Source organism: Rhineura floridana, chromosome 22, assembly GCF_030035675.1.
Source record: "Rhineura floridana isolate rRhiFlo1 chromosome 22, rRhiFlo1.hap2, whole genome shotgun sequence".
NCBI classification, from domain to species: Eukaryota; Metazoa; Chordata; class Lepidosauria; order Squamata; family Rhineuridae; genus Rhineura; species Rhineura floridana.
Window position 1 is genome coordinate 9,228,011 of NC_084501.1, and position 19,807 is coordinate 9,247,817.

The 19,807-nt window shown below is 46.2% G+C and overlaps 1 protein-coding gene across 1 annotated transcript; it reads right to left on the reverse strand.

Annotated features, from left to right (window-relative positions):
- Positions 1-6,998: 6,998 nt before the first annotated feature.
- On the reverse strand, positions 6,999-19,807 carry LOC133374693 (phospholipase A and acyltransferase 3-like). Its single transcript, XM_061605866.1, has 6 exons — positions 19,700-19,807; positions 12,006-12,108; positions 11,095-11,363; positions 10,454-10,556; positions 9,837-10,105; positions 6,999-7,513 (listed from the first exon to the last, which is right to left on the reverse strand). The coding sequence occupies exons 1-6, from the start codon at positions 19,760-19,762 to the stop codon at positions 7,415-7,417; spliced, it is 906 nt and encodes a 301-aa protein (XP_061461850.1). The 5' UTR covers positions 19,763-19,807; the 3' UTR covers positions 6,999-7,414.

Sequence of the window (19,807 nt, forward strand, 5' to 3'; positions counted from 1 at the left end):
GGACCTTCTGCCTGCAAAGCAGACCTGAAGTGTGAGCAAAACCTGTCCAGTTTTCCTGCTTAGGAAATGCACTGTAAGCAACTGAGTATGGGCGAAGAAGGGACCTTGGATCCTTCCATGCTGTCAGGTCGCAGGAGGGATGTTGGACCAATCAGCTCATCGGCATGAGGGAACCTGTGTTTCCCCTGAAGATGATGACATCGAAGGAGATGCAAAGGCCAAAGGACAGGGATTAAAGCAAGCTAAATCCAGCCGACTATTCAGAGGATTTACAGTCTGCCAGCTTTCCTGACAATCCACAGACTGAGAATTGAGTCTTGTAGGAAGGAGTGAAAAGACCCTCCGTGGCGCAGAGTGGTAAGTGGCGGTAATGCAGCCGAAGCTCTGCTCATGGCCGGAGTTCGATTCCAACAGAAGGAGGAAGTCGAATCTCCGGTAAAAGGGGTCGAGGTCCACTCAGCCTTCCATCCATATGTGGTCGGTAAAATGAGTACCCGGCATACGCTGGGGGGTAAAGAAAGGCCGGGGAAGGAACTGGCAATCCCACCCCATATATACGGTCTGCCTAGTAAACGTCGGAAGATGTCACCCTAAGAGTTGGAAATGACTCACACTACAAGTGCAGGGACACCTTTACCTTTACCTTTAGGAAGGAGTGAAAGCAAAGACCCACTGGCCCTTTTCCCTCGGATAGGTTTGGGGAACCTTTTTCCATTACTTTCTGGGCAACCGTCCAAGGGCCACGTGCCAGGGGTGGATGTGGCCTGGGAATGGGGAAGAAATTCGACCCACTTCACATTTCAAGCCGAATTTATCATATTGGCACTTTCCAGAAAGAACATGAGAACGGAAACGCAGCCATCCTTTGAAATTCGCACTTCTTCGGATTTTACAAAGCAGTTCGCCAGCCAAGCCATATTTACAAAAGTGTGCGTAAAAATAAATAGAGGAGTGAAATTGACATACAAAAATGCATCATATGATGACAAAACGGCTTGCAAAAATGTGTACGTTAGTCAAAACTACCTACAAAAATGTGGTTATTCAGAGAAATGTGCCCTGAAATGCTGGAGAATTTTTGTGAAGGGTTTTTTTTGGGGGGGGGAATCGCAGATTACTGAGAAATGTGGAGAACTGAAGATTTGAAAAATGAGAAACTGAGAGAACTGAAATGGAGAGATTTTTCCACCCCTAATGTGGACAGAGGGAAATGTGAGCAGAACAGGGGTAAATTATACCTGTCTACCATAGGCTAGTTTCTACACAAACATGCACAAACATAGGCCACATTCACACTGTACATTTATTCCACTATTATTCCATTTTAAACGGTCATGGTTTCCCCCAAAGAATTCTGGGCAGTGTAGCTTGTGAAGGATACTGAGAGTTGTTAGGAAAGCCATAGTCCCTGTGCTGCCTCCGCAGGGTTAGAATTGTATATAGAGATATTCCTTCTGTTGTGTTAAATAAGGCATTTATTAGGTTAAGTTATGGAACTCTAGAGGGCTGTCTCTATGCTCCCTTAGCCTCACAGTAACTTCCTGTCAGGTGACATCACCCCTCTCTTTAATTGGTTAGTCATTTTTTCCCTCCAAAAACCTGCCTCAGTTTGTTTCAGTCATCAGTGAAGCCAGCAGCAGGCCTAGTAGCAGCAGAGGACAACACTCCTTTTTTATCTCTCTCTCTCTCAGGAGAATTGCCTCTTGCAGAAGCTTCTTCCTCAGAAGGTAACTTTCCTCCATTTAATCTACCTCAGCAACAATCCTGCAATATAATTTACCTGCTACCAATCTTCTTCATCATCATCACCCTCCTCAGTTCATCATCCCCAGAGACTGTATGCTTTCCTTTAAGTTTCTGTATACCTTTGTGTTTTCTGGTTTAATAAAATAGTTCTGATTAAAAGAGAGAGATTGAGTCGACTGTCTGGCAAAGTGGGTTTCAGAACCACGGGCTCAGAACAGTCCCCTTACAGGCCGGCAATTCCCAGAATTCTCTGGGGAAAAGGACTGACTGTTAAACTACTCAGGGAATTGTAGCTGTGCGAAGAGAATAGGGGTCTCCTAGCAACTCTCAGCACCCTTCACAAATGACACTTCCCAGGATTCTTCGGGGGAAACCATGGGTGCTTTCACACTGCACTTTATTCCGTTATTCTGACAATTTCTTACCTGGTAATTTGAGCATTATATTTGAGCTTTCACATGACATACCGGGTAGCTCCAGAATTCTGGTGGAACGTTGTGCAAGTATAGCGCTAATTTCCGCAATAAATGATACCAGAAATAATCTGTTAGCAAGGCTGGGAACCCGGAAGATCGTGCGAGTTTTTCGCCAGCTGCTGCCACTCACGTGACAGGCATCCCAGCATGCAGTGCGTTCCCGCCCTTTAGTCACGCAGTTGTTGTTTTTTTGCCTGACAAACGTTGTACCAGTATTGGCACAGTTAGCAGCAGCATTTCCCACACACACAACTAAAACAATTTTAAAAGTCAGATCCTGAAGGGAGAGGGCTTGCATGGCAACGGAACAAGATCTTAGACCTCCTACACAGTGGGGAACAGTGTGCATGGGTGAGGGACTAAAACAAGCTGTGTGAAAGACAGTTGGCACTATATTCTGAAAAAGTACTGTTCCTTAACGCAACAGGTACTGCAGTGTGAAAGGGATTTTAGAAATCAGGACAGAAGTGCTACCATTTTAATCTGTTAAATTAGTGCTGTTAGCCCCATGTGTGAAAGCAGCCCATGACTGTTTAAAGTGGAATAATAGTGGAATAAATGTACAGTGTGAATGTGGCCAGACACTCTATAAGAACATAAGAAGAGCCTGCTAGATCAGGGCTGTGGCCCATCTAGTCCAGCATCCTGTTCTCACAGGGGCCAACCAGATGCCCCAAAGGGAAACTGGGAAACAGGACCTGAGGATTAGACAAATTCATCGTGGGTAAGGCTATCACTGCTACTAGCCACGACGGCAATGTCCTAATTCCACTGTCGGAGGCAGTATGCTTCCGAATATCAATTGCGGGAAAGCATAGGAGGAAGAGAGACATACTCTTGCACTCATGTCCTGTTTGTGGGCTTCCCATAATGAGCATCTTGTTTTTAAAAGATATTTTTAAGGTATTTTATTTTTTAAGATGATTTGGTTTTAGTGTGTTTTTTTCCTTTGTTTGCCATCCTGAGCTGCTTCTGGGAGGAAGGGCAGGATAAAAATTTAATTCATCATCATCATCTGAAGGGCGGGATATAAATCTAATAAATAAACAGGATGCTGGAGTAGATGGGCCACTGGCCTCATCCAGCAAGCTCTCCTTATGTTCATATTTGGAGCAAGGCCAGTAAGCATTGTGGCCTGAGGAGGTGATATGGCCTGCAGAGAGTTCCAAGGGCCACATAGAGACGCTTGGAGGGCAGCATGCGTGCTCCAGGCATGACCTTCCCGAGTCCCAAGCCCTGTTCGAAAGTTGACCCACCTCCATGTTCAGGCCTTTTCATGTTCACAAACGAGAATCCACACACACAAGTGTGTTGTCAGGACCTGCCAACCCCTGAATTGGAGGGGACCTTGGAAATGGAGAAAGATCCTAACCCTGACCTCTCTGCATGACAAGGGCCAAGACATAACAAAGAGAGAAGGAGCCATCTCTCATCTTTTCAGCCAACCAGCCTCGGTCACATCCTCTACTATTCTATGATTCTATTTGATTTGGATTCCTGCATTGAGCAGGGGGTTGGACTTGATGGCCTTATAGGCGCCTTCCAACTCTACTATTCTATGATTCTCCCCCCATGCATTTTTAAAGCACATTTAAGGCACATGGGTTCTTCCAAAGTATCCTGGGAACAGTAGCTTGTTAACGGTGCTGGGAATTGTAGCTCTGTGAGAGTTAAATGACACTTCCCAGGATTCTTGTGGGGTGTGCGTGGGTGGGTGCTTTAAATGTATGCTGTGTATGAAGTCATAGCCTCAAACCCCTGATATACCCAGCTGATTGCTGCACTCTGCCAGAGTGAGACTCCTGAAGATCGTGGCACACCCACACCCCTTTAAACAGGAGCTTCCTCCCATCACGTACCAGACAAGCCCCTCCTCTGTGGTGCCTAATGAAGCCCTTCCTTTCTCAACCACCCCCTAAGCGGAGAACTTGATCCCCATCTCTGTGTCTGTGTTAGGTTTGAAATTGTTTTTTACGTAGGAAATTGTTTTGGATTGTTTTTACATCTGAAAGTGTTTTTAATTGCTTTTAGGTGAGAAAGCATTTTTCATTGGGGGGGTTTAATTGTTATAATTGCTTTTATAGATGAAGTCGTGTAATTGTTTTTCATTGCTGCGGTTTTTATTGCAAAATTGCCAAGAGATGCTTTGCAGGAAGCGGTTCGTAGATGGAGATTAAACAGATAAATAAGTTATCATATGCAAATTTTATGCAGATCAGCATCCTCTTTCGTCGGCATCATGCATTCCCCCACTCTCCTTTTTTTTGGCTATGTGTCAGTGACCACCCTGGAGGACATACTCCCCTTTCTGAGGAGATGTCTGTACAGTCCAACCACCCACTCTGGCTTCTCTCTCCCCCTCAACAGCTGGAGCACACTTCTAGCTCTGAAAGCTCCCTCCTGTAATGTGCCCAGCCTGACTTCTATCCTGGCATCCTTGCAAGCTTATTATCTCTGGCCATAAAAAAGAGAGAAAGGAGGAGGGAGTGAGATGGAGAAGCTCTTTGGCTTGAACTTTGCTGTCTCCCTCCTTTTTCCACTCTGCCGAATAACAGCCCCATCCATTCAAATGTTAGTCCATTTGAAATGCAATAGAGGCTGGCCCATTAGGCCCTGCCAACCTCCCAACCCACCTGCCTTCTTACTTACTGTACGTGCCCAGGTTTGTGGCACTGCCTGTCAGTTTTCTCCTCCGTTGTCTCACTGTTGCCCCTTGTAGATCTCAGCAGGGAGGAGGAGGAGGATGGGGGCAAAACAACAATGGGTTGGCTCTGCCTGCCATTGGCTACAGGGGTATAGTCATCCAGGGTTGCGGTGGGTCATAGGCCCTTTAATTTTTAGGAGCAGAGTCCCAGCCAGGTCCCTATGTATGAGCCGATCAGCATGAAAATGGAGTGTGTTAGCCACTGAGAAGACTCCTCCTCTTTTTGTGCTGATTGGAGCCAGCCACTGAGAAGACTCCTTTCAGTAATTAACACGCAGCCTCCCCTTTTGTGATGATTAGCTCCTGTTGTAATGGAGTATGGACTCTTGAGATGACAGGTAGCAAGGGAGATGTGGGAAAGTGGAAAAGGGGGCTTGGCTATGATAGGGTGTGGCTTGATGATCATGAAGGGACCCTGCACTTTTGAATTTGCCACAGTGCTACTGAGAGGCTATAGCTGTGGCTCTGCCTGTCTTTGGCTATGGCTCCACCTGCTGATGGGCTCCCTCCCTTCCGCCCTACCAGTCTTCATGAGCACCAGCCAGCCAGCCAGCCCTGTGGAAATGGGCCCACGTCAGGGGCTGCCTTGGGGATTTTCCAGTGACTATTTTTATTTCTGCGAGCGGAAACTGCTGTTTGCAATGGGAGGAACTGTTGCAGCACTTTGTAAAGGAGTGGTGGAGACCTCCTCAGGCCGGGAGCCGAATATGGCCCTCCAGGCCTCTCTGTGTGGCCCTCGGAATTCTCTTCCAGGCCACACCCCTCACTGGCCCTGCTTCATACCCCCCACGTGTTCTTGCCTGGCTAGACTGTGTCCTTGAACTCTGCTCGTGCCTCTGGCTGGCTTAGATGGGGAATAGAGAAGAGTGTATGCGTGTGTGTAGAAACTAAAGGTAAAGTGCACATTTGTTGCCCCTCCCATTTTTGCCTCTGTCTACACCGACCACTGCTATATGGCCCTCAGAAGCTTGTCCAGAAGGTAATGTGGCCCTCGGGTGAAAAAAATTGTTTCCCCCTTCCCTGTTGTAAAGTATGAGATACCTCTTTCCACCACCACCACCCAACAAATTAAAAGGATGTGTTTTATGTTTGTTTTTAACCAGAGTCTCACCTAGGGCATGTTGCCAACTGAAGCAAAAATGAGGAAAGGCAAGGGTTGCTATCGTCGCGGCAGGCCCTGTTCTTATTACGTTAACAGACGTTGGGCATACAGAAATTACAGACACTTGTTTTTAATTGTTTTATTGATGATTCTAATGTTTATGTAAACCACACGCTACAGTCAAGCAGTATATAAAACTGTACTTTTTAAAATTTGCAAGTGACACTTTCGCACGTCACCTGCAGGCTTTCTGGGTGACTAGTTGCTACTAACGTCACAGGAGCAGGCCCAGACAAAAAAGGTGGCAACCCTCAGATAAGAGGACAGAAGGCCTACTCTACTTGGGGTGATCCACTATTACCAGAGGAAGAGAAAATGGGGGGGGTGATGATCCAAAAAGCTGAATGACAGTCCATCTTGCAGAACCATGGCATCTTTGAGCAGCTGTCAGGGCACCCAGGGCCCTGAGAATGCTCTTTGCTGATGCCTGCATCGGTCAGGGGCATTGTGGGAAATTAAAATGGTACCTTCCACCTACCCTGAGCTCACAGAGAGCACTGCTGCTGCCCACCATCACCAGAGCCCATATAGGACATATATTTATACTGAGTCAAAGCCATTGGTCCATCTAGCTCAGTATTCTCTATCCTGAAGGGCAGCAGCTCTCCAGGGTTCAGACAGGGGACATTCCCAGTCCAACCTGGAGGTACCAATGATTGAACCTGGGTTAGATACTCTGACCACTGAGCTACAGCCTTATGGGTGGATAGATAGAGTAGAACGATGCACAGACAGATGGACAGAAGCCTAGATAGATTAGAAAGATGGATATATTAGATATATAGATGATGTCCTGAGCCCCACGGTAGCGGCCGGTCAACCACTGCACTACTGCCATGGCAAGATAGGAGGTGGTCCTAGCAAAGGTCCTAACCACCCTCATGAGGGCACTAGTGCCACTGTCTGTGCTGCCTGGCAACCATCGCAATAGGCCTAGCAAAGCAAGAGGCTGTTGCCTAGCTGCCAGAAGAGGGCACGGTTGCTACCACCTGTTGGTTGCTGAGAGGCTCAGTGCCACCATCTCTGTTGCCTAGCTACCCTCATAAGAGGCCAATGGTGCCTCCACCGCCCGCAACGTCCATCAGACAAAAAAAAGGAACCTAGTGCCGTCGTCGGCAAAACAGTTTGCGCCACAGGTCTATATCCTGAAGAGAGTTTTATTGGTTCCAAGCACGGCGTAGGTGGGTGGCTTCTGTCACGGAAATCTGATTTAATTTTTGGTCTGGTGGTCTGAAAACAAATAAAGGACACTGGGCAGGCAAAAAAAAACCACCCCCAGAGCTGGTAATAATCCTGCCATGGAGGCCCCTGGCCTCTCCCCACAAGCTATTCATAGCGGTGCTTGCGCCTCTTCGCCGCTGATCGGATCATGGCGGCCGCCACGCCCATCATGCCAATGGTTCCCACAGCAATGGCTTCAGTAACCTGCAAGAATGGTAGGAAAAGGTTGGCTGTCTAGGAGACAGAGAGCAGTTAACAGAGCTCACAAGCTGGTGTCGCATTGTGAGCAAGTCTTCAAAGCACATTAGTATAATCATGACCATTCTTACCCTCACTTCTACAATAATAAGTATTGGAATCACGCACACTTTGCCCTAATGTCCCAGCTAGGGATGGAAAGGTCTGTCCATTTCAGTTCTCTCTGTTCCTAATTTTTTCATTCTTAAATTCAGTTCTGCACATTTCTGCAGCAATTTGTGGATTTTTTTAATTTAAAAAAAAATCCTCATGAAAATTCTCCAGCATTTTAGCACAAATTTCTCCTAATAAACACATCTTCGTCGGCAGTTTTAACTAACGTACACATTTTTTGCAAGCAAATTATCCTAATATAATGCATTTGTGTATGCTGTTTTCACCAATATATTCATTTCATGCACACTTTCCCCTAATGTATGCATTTTTGTAACCATGGTTTGGTTGGCGAACTGCAAAATTCAAATAAGTGTGAATTTCAACGGATGGCTGTGTTTCCGTTCTCATATTGTTTTTGAAAGTGTGGATTTGATCCGTTTAGCTTGCAGTGCAAACTTGAGTCAAACTTCTCCCCCACCCCTAGTTACCACAGTTTAAAATACAACATTAAAACCTCACAGGCGCCTGTTCTAACAAATCCTTACCGGCTTGGAAGTAGTGATGGCTGAATCTATCAATTTCAGTGTCTCTCTGTTTCTCATTTTTCCAGTCTTAAGTTCAGTTCTCATTTTGCAAATTTATTTGTTGGTTTGTTTATTAAAAAGGTCCTCATGACAATTCAGCAGCATTTTAAAAAAGGTAAAGGTAAAGGTGTGCCTGCACTTGTAGTGCGAGTCGTTTCCGACTCTTAGGGTGACGTCTTGCGACGTTTACTAGGCAGGCCGTATATATGGGGTGGGATTGCCAGTTCCGTCCCCGGCCTTTCTTTACCCCCCAGCGTATGCCGGGTACTCATTTTACCGACCACGGATGGATGGAAGGCTGAGTGGACCTCGACCCCTTTTACCGGAGATTCGACTTCCTCCTTCTGTTGGAATCGAACTCCGGCCATGAGCAGAGCTTTGGCTGCGTTACCGCCGCGTACTCTGCGCCACGGAGGGTCTTTAGCCACAGAGGGACTTATATTTAGCGTGGGTTTATATTAACGTATACATTTTGGTATGAAGTATTCCCCTAAAATATATGGTTTTTTACAAAGCAATCTTCCCCAATATATGTATGGTATTTTCACAAACATATGCATTTTATGTACACTTTAGTATGTGCATTTTTCTACACATACTTGGCTGGAGAATGGCATTGCAACATTCAGAGAAGGGCACATTTAGAAAGATGGCTGTGTTGTGGTTCGTGCATTTTTTTAGAAAGTTTAAATTTGGTAGGTTCGCCTTTAAATGCAAACTGAATCGACTTTCTCCCCCATACCTACTTGCAAAGTAGGCCAGAATTCTAATGCTCATTTTGCAGAAGGAGGAGACACTGAGACTAAAGTAACAGTGGCTCACCTCAAGCGGTCTGAGGTCACGTTTGAACTTTCTGATTCACAGCATACCCACTGCAATACATGAGCTCTAGAAGGGTGGCCTTTGGGGTAGGAGAGAAAATAACAGGTCCCTGCTTGTTCCAGAGAGCTGGAAGTGCAACCAAAGGGACATCACTACCCCCGTGGTGAACGCCTTCATTATTCATTCAGGTCAAACAGGTGTTGCAGGTTTTTGGCGTTGCTTCAAAACCGGCAAAACCTGTTTGAACCAGAGATGAGAACAGGACCTAATAAATGTACAGCACAGATCAAGAAGACTCCCTCGTACCATCTTCACCTCTCTCTCTCTGTCTCTCTCTCTCTTTCCCACCCTCCTCTGTCTTTGTTAAAAATTATCAGTCTTCATCCTTGATCCATGTTTGTCTGGAAATCAACCATCCACCCTGTTCTTGCCATGATGATGATTAACATAAATTTACATCCTGTCCTTTCTCCAAAGGAGCCCAGGGCAGCAAACATGTCAATACTAAAACAATTAAAACTTCTAAGAACAGTTAAAAACAACTGTCTAAAATCAGTTAAAAACTCCTGAAAGCAATCAACTACTCTCAAAACTAATAACTCAGGGTTGGCAAGGACAGGTCCTTCAGCCATTAAATGCCTGGGTAAACAGCAATGTTTTTAAATAGTGATGCATCTCACTAAGGAGGGCATTCCACAAATGGGGAGCCACCACCAAGAAAGCCGTCAGGATCCACCACCAACCGGGCCACCCCCAATTGCACTTACCTGGTCACTCATTGCAACGCCATATCGCAAGTCCATCACAAAGTGTTCACAGTTGTGGCTAGTCAGATTGTAGGGCATCTCCCTCCCAACCAGCTCCTCTGCCCGCTGGAGGATCTTGGCAAGTGGCAGCGCAGGGTGCGTGTGGTCATGCTTGTTATTCACTCGGTACTGGTCCTTCCGCACCACGACATCAAGCCAGTCCTTCTTCACATAAGCTCTGTCAGACAAGACCGCCAGTACGCTGGCAGCACCGTTAGCAAGACGGTCGCCTTGGTGGAAGGAAGGAAGGAAAAAAGAGGGAAGGGGAAGATTCTCAGGGGTTGAACATCTACAAATAGGGTTGGAAGAATTGCAAGAACAAATCAAGGCCTCATCTGTACCATACATTTAAAGCACTATGATGCCACTTTAAACAGTCACGGCTTCCCCCAAAGAATATTGCGAACTGTAGTTTGTTAAGGATCATCATCATCTTGCACCTTGGACAGCTCCTTGAAAGCTGAGACTAAAACCCAGAGCGGATTCCACTGCCCCACTGACATGCAGCCACCAGCTGCCACTGACTCAGCCCTTCCATTGGCCCTGCCTTGGGCTGGTGGGTTTCCATGGAAACTTACATTCAGGGGCTAAATGAACAACTTTGCCATCCCCAACGTAGATGCCCCAGTGCTGATAGCAAGAGCGGAAGATCTCGATGAGGTCACCAGCTTTAATTTCTTCCTTCAGGGAAAAAGTAAAAAGTTGGAAGGTTCATTAGGCACCGCTAAGAGGCTGCTGCTTGCCCAACTTCCAAATTGCATTGTAGAACGAGACAGAGTTGCATTGTCTCCCTTTTGTGGCTGGATGTCTGTTCCTGATTACACAGCTTGGTTAATTCGGACATTTTTGCAAGCCATTTCCCCTAATACGATGCATTTTTTTTTTGCATGTTACTTTCAACAGCATCCACTTCTTTTTTGCACGCTTTCCCCTAATGTGCACCTTTTTTTGTACGCATTTTTTGGACTGGCGAACTGCATCACAAGATCCGGAGGAATGCTCATTTCGCAGGGCAGCTGCTTTTTGGTTCGCCGTTGACTTTGGAAAGTGTGAATTCCGACCGCATTAAAATGTGAACCGAAACAGATTTCTGCCCCATGTTCCCTGCCCTGAATACAACCCCCAAGCGCAATAAATGACAAGTAGCCCCCTAGATCTACAGTCTGACCCGCCACCTTCCCCATAACACTACGCACACAGCCCTCGCCCCCACACACACCTGTTCGTTCATTTCCACTCCATACCGTAGCTCCATCACAAAATGCTCACAGTTGTGGCTGCTCAAGGCATAGGGCGTCTCCTTGCCCACCAGCTCCTGGGCCTGCCAGAGTATCTTGGCAAGGGGAAGTGGTGGGTGCGTCTCGTCATGTTTGTTGTTCACCCGGTACTGGTCCTTCCGTAGGACATCTTCCAGCCAATCCTTCTTTACGTAAGCTCTGTCGGACATGATTGTCAAGGCGCTGGGAGTTCTATTTGCCAGATGGTCTTCTGGGAGAGAGAGTTGAATGAGACAGAGAAGGTGACAAAAAGCAGGACATCTATCTTATACCTATGGGTTGTAGTCAACTAATTTTTACTCAGAGGAGGCCCATTGAAATTAATGACTATGACGAATAGGTCCATTAATTAAAATGGATTTACTCTGAGTTGAACACAACCCTCATCTGTATCTTGGAAAGTTGTTTGTCTGTCCATCTGTTCCCTCTTAAGATATCGTAACAAAATTTGGCATGATGATTCCTGAGATCAAGGAGAGGGTTTTTTTCCCTATGTTGGGATTTATTTATTTTATTTATTTATAAATGTATTTGTATACCGCTATTTCGTTAAAAATATCAAAGCAGTTTACAGGAAGTTAAAAACAAAACAAACAACTATACAATAAAAACAAAAAATACAACAAAAACAACAGTCAACTATTGCAAAAGGACATCTTAATTGCCTTATTTTTACCATTGGAAGCCATTTTGAAACAAAATGGCGGACTGTACTGTTCCAAACCGCATGCATTTAGACACCTCTTAAGATATCATAACCAAATTTCGTACGAAAGATCCTGAGATCAAAGATATGCTCTAGGGACAGGTCAGCAGAACCAACAGAAGCTGCCACGAGTATGGCTGAACTTACGTTCAGTTGCCAAGTGGACAACCTTTCGATCCCCAACATAGATGGCCCAGTGCTGACAAGAAGAACGGAAGATCTCAATGAGGTCTCCAGGTTTTAATTCATCCTAAGGGAAACAGGAGCCAAAGTTCACTTATCGTTCTAAACCAGCACAATATCGTTACGACACGGCAAGTGGGTACAAGGGAGAGCGCCTGTAGCTTGCAATTAGCAGTGGAGGTTAGTCCATTAGGGTGAGTACTGCAGTGCCCTTCAGCCAGCCTCCACCTGCCTGCCTTCTTACATACAACCAGTGGAGACAGGTGACTCCAATGTCACTGGGACAGTGAATCTGCTCCAGGTTGGACAGCTCCTAGGAAGTTTGGACTAAAAACCCCACTGACTGCCCCATTGCCCCACTGACATCAGAGCCACCAGTGCTTACAACCAATCAGGGGGAGGCTTTCCCTATCATTGGCGTTGACTCCACCTAGGGTTGGGGCTTCCTGCCGGCCAGGCAACAACCAGCCCCAGTGGGCACCAGCCACCACTGGTGATGACCCATCTTGGGGGACTACTGTGCACTTTGCACAGAGACACATTGCCTGCCTCTTGGTATGGGCTGTTCTTATGTTCTTATATCCAGGGCCAGAAGCCCGGTGTGGGTGGGACAATGGATGTGACTCTTACCTTCATATAATAGATTATAGAGAACCAGAGTGGTGTAGGGGTTACAGTGTTGGACTAGGACCCAGGAGGCCAGGGTTCGAATCCCTACTTAGCAATGAAGCAATGAAGCTCACTGGGGGACCTTGGGCCAGTCACTGCTTCTCAGCCTAACCTACCTCACGAGGCTGTTCTTGGGATTAAATGAGGAGAGGGAGAGCCACCTCAAGCTCCTTTGAGGAAAATGTGGGATATGAACAGAATAAATAAATAATGCTGCCCAGCTACGCAAAAGCCAGAGGTTTCTACATAGATTTCGCTCCACCAAGGCAAGCATGAGGCATCGTTACAGTTCAAGAACATACCAGCCAGGGGAAAGAACCAAAGGATCATGTGGAGCAAGGCTGGTGAAGGGCGTGGCCTAGGAAGACTCCCAAGGGCCAAACAGAGAGGTCTGGAGGGCCACATGTGGCCCCCCCAGGCTTGTGATAGGCCTAAGTGGACAGGGATTGGCCATACATGTCAGCTGACAGGATGCTCAGGCAAGCTGGTACTGCAGCCTAAATGGCACCCTAGAAACACAGTCTGCACCACTAGCAGAGGTCAAGAGGTATGTAAATGTAAATGTACTGCCTTCAAGTCAATTCCGACTTATGGTGACCCTATGAATAGGGCTTTCACGAGGCTGAGAGGCAGTGACTGGCCCAAGGTCACGCAATGAGCTTCATGGCTGTGTGGGGATTCGACCCCTGGACTCCCAGGCCATAGTCCACGAGCTAGAGGGAGCCCCAGCTGATGAAGCGTCAAGGCGAGTTAAGCAGCAGAGCGAGTTCGGCAGCAGGGCGAGGAGGCCAGGGGCCCCCACTCTGCCCGTCTGTTCCCTGACCTCTACTAAACCGCAGTCTCCAACCCATTGACGTAATAAACCTTAAACAAAACTATGCAGGTAAGAAGCCAGCAGGGGTGTGGGGGCTTTCCAGTGTTTTGCACCGCCTGCAGCATGTACGACTATCTGCCTGTTGGACAGAAGTCGTGGGTGTGCTCTCGGTGCAATGAGCTCCTGGCTCTCCGGGAACGACTTCATTTCCTTGAGGCCAAGGTGGCGGACCTGGAAAAGCTGAGAGAGGCAGAGAGGTGTGTGGAGGAGGCCTTCAGGGACGTTATAGCTGTGTCCCACTCCAACGATGATAGCTCTCCTGCTATCATGGACAACGATGGTCTCGGGGAAGGAGAGCATCCAGCTGAGGAAGAGGGAAACGATCCCTTAGAAGGGACCCATTCCTTGGGGGATGAGCAGCTATCCTCTCGTGCCGAGGATATATCTCCAGGGGGTGGAGGGATCCTTGTAGTGGGTGATTCGATCATTAGGAACATAGACAGTGGGGTGTGTGATGGGCGTGTAGACTGCAAGGTGTTTTGCCTGCCTGGTGCGAAGGTTGCGGATATCGTCCGTCGTTTAGATAGTTTGGTAGACAGTGCTGGGAAGGAGTCAGTGGTCGTGGTGCACGTTGGCACCAACGACATGGGGAAATGCAGCCGTGAGGTCCTGGAAGCAAAATTTAGGTTGCTAGGTAGGATGCTGAAAGCCAGGACCTCCAAGGTGGCTTTCTCTGAAATTCTACCAGTTCCACGCACAGGACCAGCCAGACAGGCCCAGCTTCGCAGTCTCAATGCGTGGATGAGACGATGGTGTCGGGTGGAAGGGTTCGGATTTGTTAGGCACTGGGGAACATTTTGGGACAAGCCGGGCCTGTACAAAAGGGACGGGCTCCACTTGAACCAGAATGGAACCAGACTGCTGGCACTTAAAATTAAAAAGGTGGCAGAGCAGCTTTTAAACTGACTGAGGGGGGAAACCCGACAGGAGCTGAGAAATGTCCGGTTCGGAATAAACCTCCCCCCTGGGATAAAAACCAAAGAAATGATGAAATTTTAAAAGGGGTAGGCCTAGAAGTAGGCATTGTGAGAGCAGGGGCACAGGATATAAATTCAGAAGAGCAAAATTACCAAAGGCCTAACCACAAGTGCCAAAGACACTTGAAGAGAGACACTGCTTACAAGTGCCTGTACGCTAATGCTAGGAGCCTCCGAACCAAGATGGGAGAACTGGAGTGCTTGGTCTTAGAGAAGAGCATTGATATAGTGAGCATAATGGAGACCTGGTGGAATGGAGAAAACCAGTGGGATACGGTTATCCCTGGATATAAACTATATCGGAAGGACAGGGAAGGACGTATTGGTGGCGGAGTCGCTCTATACGTGAAAGAAGGCATTGAATCCAGCAAGCTCGAAACCCCAAAAGAGGCAGACTCCTCCACAGAATCGTTGTGGGTGGTGATACCGTGCCCCAGGAGGGACTTAATACTGGGAACGATCTATCATCCCCCTGATCAAAATGCTCAGGGAGACCTTGAGATGAGATATGAAATTGAGGAAGCATCCAAACTAGGAAATGTGGTAGTAATGGGTGACTTCAACTACCCGGACACAGACTGGCTGCATATGTGTTCCAGTCATGACAAAGAAGCAAAGTTTCTAGATATTCTAAATGACTATTCCCTAGATCAGTTGGTCATGGAACCAACCAGAGGGGCAGCAACCCTGGACTTAATCCTCAGTGGGGACCAGGACCTGGTGCAAGATGTAAGTGTTGTTGAACCGATTGGGAGCAGTGACCACAGTGCTATTAAATTAAACATACATGTAACTGGCCAATTGCCAAGAAAATCCAACACGGTCACATTTGACTTCAAAAGAGGAAACTTCACAAAAATGAGGGGATTGGTAAAAAGAAAGCTGAAAAACAAAGTCCAGAGGGTCACATCACTCGAAAATGCTTGGAAGTTGTTTAAAAACACTATATTAGAAGCTCAACTGGAGTGCATACCGCAGATCAGAAAAGGTACCGCCAGGGCCAAGAAGATGCCAGCATGGTTAACGAGCAAAGTCAAGGAAGCTCTTAGAGGCAAAAAGTCTTCCTTCAGAAAATGGAAGTCTTGTCCGAATGAAGAAAATAAAAAAGAACATAAACTCTGGCAAAAGAAATGCAAGAAGACAATAAGGGATGCTAAAAAAGATTTTGAGGAGCACATTGCTAAGAACATAAAAACCAACAACAAAAAATGCTATAAATACATTCAAAGCAGGAGACCATCTAGGGAGACAATTGGACCCTTGGATGATAAGGGAGTCAAAGGTGTACTAAAGAACGATAAGGAGATTGCAGAGAAGCTAAATGAATTCTTTGCATCTGTCTTCACAGTGGAAGATATAGGGCAGATCCCTGAACCTGAACTAACATTTGCAGGAAGGGATTCTGAGGAACTGAGACAAATAGTGGTAACGAGAGAGGAAGTTCTAAGCTTAATGGACAATATAAAAACTGACAAATCACAGGGCCCGGATGGCATCCACCCGAGAGTTCTCAAAGAACTCAAATGTGAAATTGCGGATCTGCTAACTAAAATATGTAACTTGTCCCTTGGGTCCTCCTCCGTGCCGGAGGACTGGAAAGTGGCAAATGTAACACCAATCTTCAAAAAGGGATCCAGAGGGGATCCCGGAAATTACAGGCCAGTTAGCTTAACTTCTGTCCCTGGAAAACTGGTAGAAAGTATCATTAAAGCTAGATTAACTAAGCACATAGTAGAACAAGCCTTGCTGAAGCAGAGCCAGCATGGCTTCTGCAAGGGAAAGTCCTGTCTCAGTAACCTATTAGAATTTTTTGAGAGTGTCAACAAGCATATAGATAGAGGTGATCCAGTGGACATAGTGTACTTAGACTTTCAAAAAGCGTTTGACAAGGTACCTCACCAAAGGCTTCTGAGGAAGCTTAGCAGTCATGGAATAAGAGGAGAGGTCCTCTTGTGGATAAGGAATTGGTTAAGAAGCAGAAAGCAGAGAGTAGGAATCAACAGACAGTTCTCCCAATGGAGGGCTGTAGAAAGTGGAGTCCCTCAAGGATCGGTATTGGGACCTGTACTTTTCAACTTGTTCATTAATGACCTAGAATTAGGAGTGAGCAGTGAAGTGGCCAAGTTTGCTGACGACACTAAATTGTTCAGGGTTGTTAAAACAAAAAGGGATTGCGAAGAGCTCCAAAAAGATCTCTCCAAACTGAGTGAATGGGCGGAAAAATGGCAAATGCAATTCAATATAAACAAGTGTAAAATTATGCATATTGGAGCAAAAAATCTGAATTTCACATATACGCTCATGGGGTCTGAACTGGCGGTGACCGACCAGGAGAGAGACCTCGGGGTTGTAGTGGACAGCACGATGAAAATGTCGACCCAGTGTGCGGCAGCTGTGAAAAAGGCAAATTCCATGCTAGCGATAATTAGGAAAGGTATTGAAAATAAAACAGCCGATATCATAATGCCGTTGTATAAATCTATGGTGCGGCCGCATTTGGAATACTGTGTACAGTTCTGGTCGCCTCATCTCAAAAAGGATATTATAGAGTTGGAAAAGGTTCAGAAGAGGGCAACCAGAATGATCAAGGGGATGGAGCGACTCCCTTACGAGGAAAGGTTGCAGCATTTGGGGCTTTTTAGTTTAGAGAAAAGGCGGGTCAGAGGAGACATGATAGAGGTGTATAAAATTATGCATGGCATTGAGAAAGTGGATAGAGAAAAGTTCTTCTCCCTCTCTCATAATACTAGAACTCGTGGACATTCAAAGAAGCTGAATGTTGGAAGATTCAGGACAGACAAAAGGAAGTACTTCTTTACTCAGTGCATAGTTAAACTATGGAATTTGCTCCCACAAGATGCAGTAATGGCCACCAGCTTGGATGGCTTTAAAAGAAGATTAGACAAATTCATGGAGGACAGGGCTATCAATGGCTACTAGCCGTGATGGCTGTGCTCTGCCACCCTAGTCAGAGGCAGCATGCTTATGAAAACCAGTTGCCGGAAGCCTCAGGAGGGGAGAGTGTTCTTGCACTCGGGTCCTGCTTGCGGGCTTCCCCCAGGCACCTGGTTGGCCACTGTGAGAACAGGATGCTGGACTAGATGGGCCATTGGCCTGATCCAGCAGGCTCTTCTTATGTTCTTATGTTCTTATGTTCTTAACCACTACACCACGCTGGCTCTTCTGGGACCTCCCTGGTGGCTAACATCTGCCACGTTTTGCTCTGGCTTTGCCCCCCACCCTCAACCTGCGAGATTCTGCTGTAGTTCTACCCCTAAGCTGCTTGATGTTCTGCCCCCCTGATGTGGCCCCAGACCCTGCCCAGCATACACCTGAAATCAAAACCCTCGCAGTCCTACCTCTGGATTGCTAGAGCCAGAACTTCCATGCCTTTTTAACAGCTATAGGGAGGATTTCACCGCTTGTCCTGGCCAACTGTGAGACTGCAGCAGAAAGCCCCTTTTTATGTGTGGGGGGGGATCTCCCTGCTATGCTGCTCTTAAAGGTACAGGAGGTTTTTCAAAATCTGAGCTAAATTATGTGGGGTTTTTTTTTCAGTTGTAACAAAACTCCCTCTTCTGGCAGTTTCATGTGCAGCCTGTTTTAGACTGCTTTTAATACTGTATTTTAAATTGCTGGGACTTTATGGCAAAGGGCCGGTAATAAATAGAACGACTGATGGCAATAATTCCTGTTTGCCCAGATTCTAATTACTTAATTTAGACCACTATTACGGTACGATTTATGGCGTGTTTCTGGCACACATCTTTTTATTCCTGTTAGAGAAAGACCATTAGAATTCTGTTTGTTTCATTTTGTGTTCATTCTATGCAACTGGTTTCAAAATGTTTGATAATTAGTTTGGCATTTTGAAATAGTCTGTACATCGCTTTGAGACACATTTGTTAACAGCGGTGAACAGATACAATTCATAATAAAAATATAACAATTTTATAATAGAAATATAATATTAGGTAGGAGTGTACTTTTTATAAACACCAACTTCATCTGGATAGAAATTTGGACATTTTGGATGGCAAATACTGGTATGTGTAAAATAAAATGGATGTAGAGATGATCAAATGTTCTGCTAATGTGAGTTGACAAGGTTTTTTTTCTTCTTTGCTTCTCATTCTTGAATTTTTTTTCTTTTCTTAATGAAATTGCAGTTAAAAATCAATAGTGATGATAATGGCACTGTCTCACCAAGCCTCCTGACTTACAACCAGTCCAGGGGGTGACCCTAGCTGTCAACCTCCTCCTCAGTCTCAATCTTGCCTTTGTAGAACTCAGCAGGGAGGCAGATAGGGACAAAGCCAGAATTACAAGGACATTAAACTTGTCAAGGGTTATCAGTACTTTGGCACAGTCGTTAACCAAAATGGAGACAACAGTCAAGAAATCAGAAAGAGGCTAGGACTGGGGAGGGCAGCTATGAAAAAACTAGAAAAAGTCCTCAAATGCAAAGATGTATCACTGAACACCAAAGTCAGGATCATTCAGACCATGGTATTCCCGATCTCTATGTATGGATGTGAGAGTTGGACAGTGAAAAAACCGGACAAGAGAAAAATCAACTCATTTGAAATGTGGTGTTGGAGGAGAGCTTTGCAGATACCATGGACTGTGAAAAAGAGAAATAATTGGGTGTTAGAACAAATTAAACCAGAACTATCACTAGAAGCCAAAATGATGAAACTGAGGTTCTCATACTTCAGACACATCATGAGAAGACATGATTCACTAGAAAAGACAATAATGCTGAGAAAAACAGAAGGGAGTAGAGAAAGAGGAAGGCCAAACAAGAGATGGATTGATTCCATAAAGGAAGCCACAGACCTGAACTGAACAGGGTGGTTCATGACAGATGTTCTTGGAGGTCACTGATTCATAGGGTCGCCATGAGTCACAATCGACTTGAAGGCATATAACAACAACAATCACTGACTCCAGCTCTGCCTATCATTGGCTCTGGCCCCACCTATTCTAGGGCTCCTTGACTTCTGCCCCACCAGCCACAGTGGGCACCAGCCTCCACAATGAGTTCATTCCATCCTACCTTCTGGAGGAACAGAGAAGAAGCCTTCTCCATCGCTACCAACCTTCATGCCCTAGGCGGCTTACAGGTGGCAACTTACCCGCTCAGCTGGGTTCTTCACCCGGATGAAGAAGGCTGAGTGGTTCTGCTCCTCATCGTTCATCTTCACTAGGCTCAGGTTGTTATTCTCAGTTTCGGCTTCCAATGG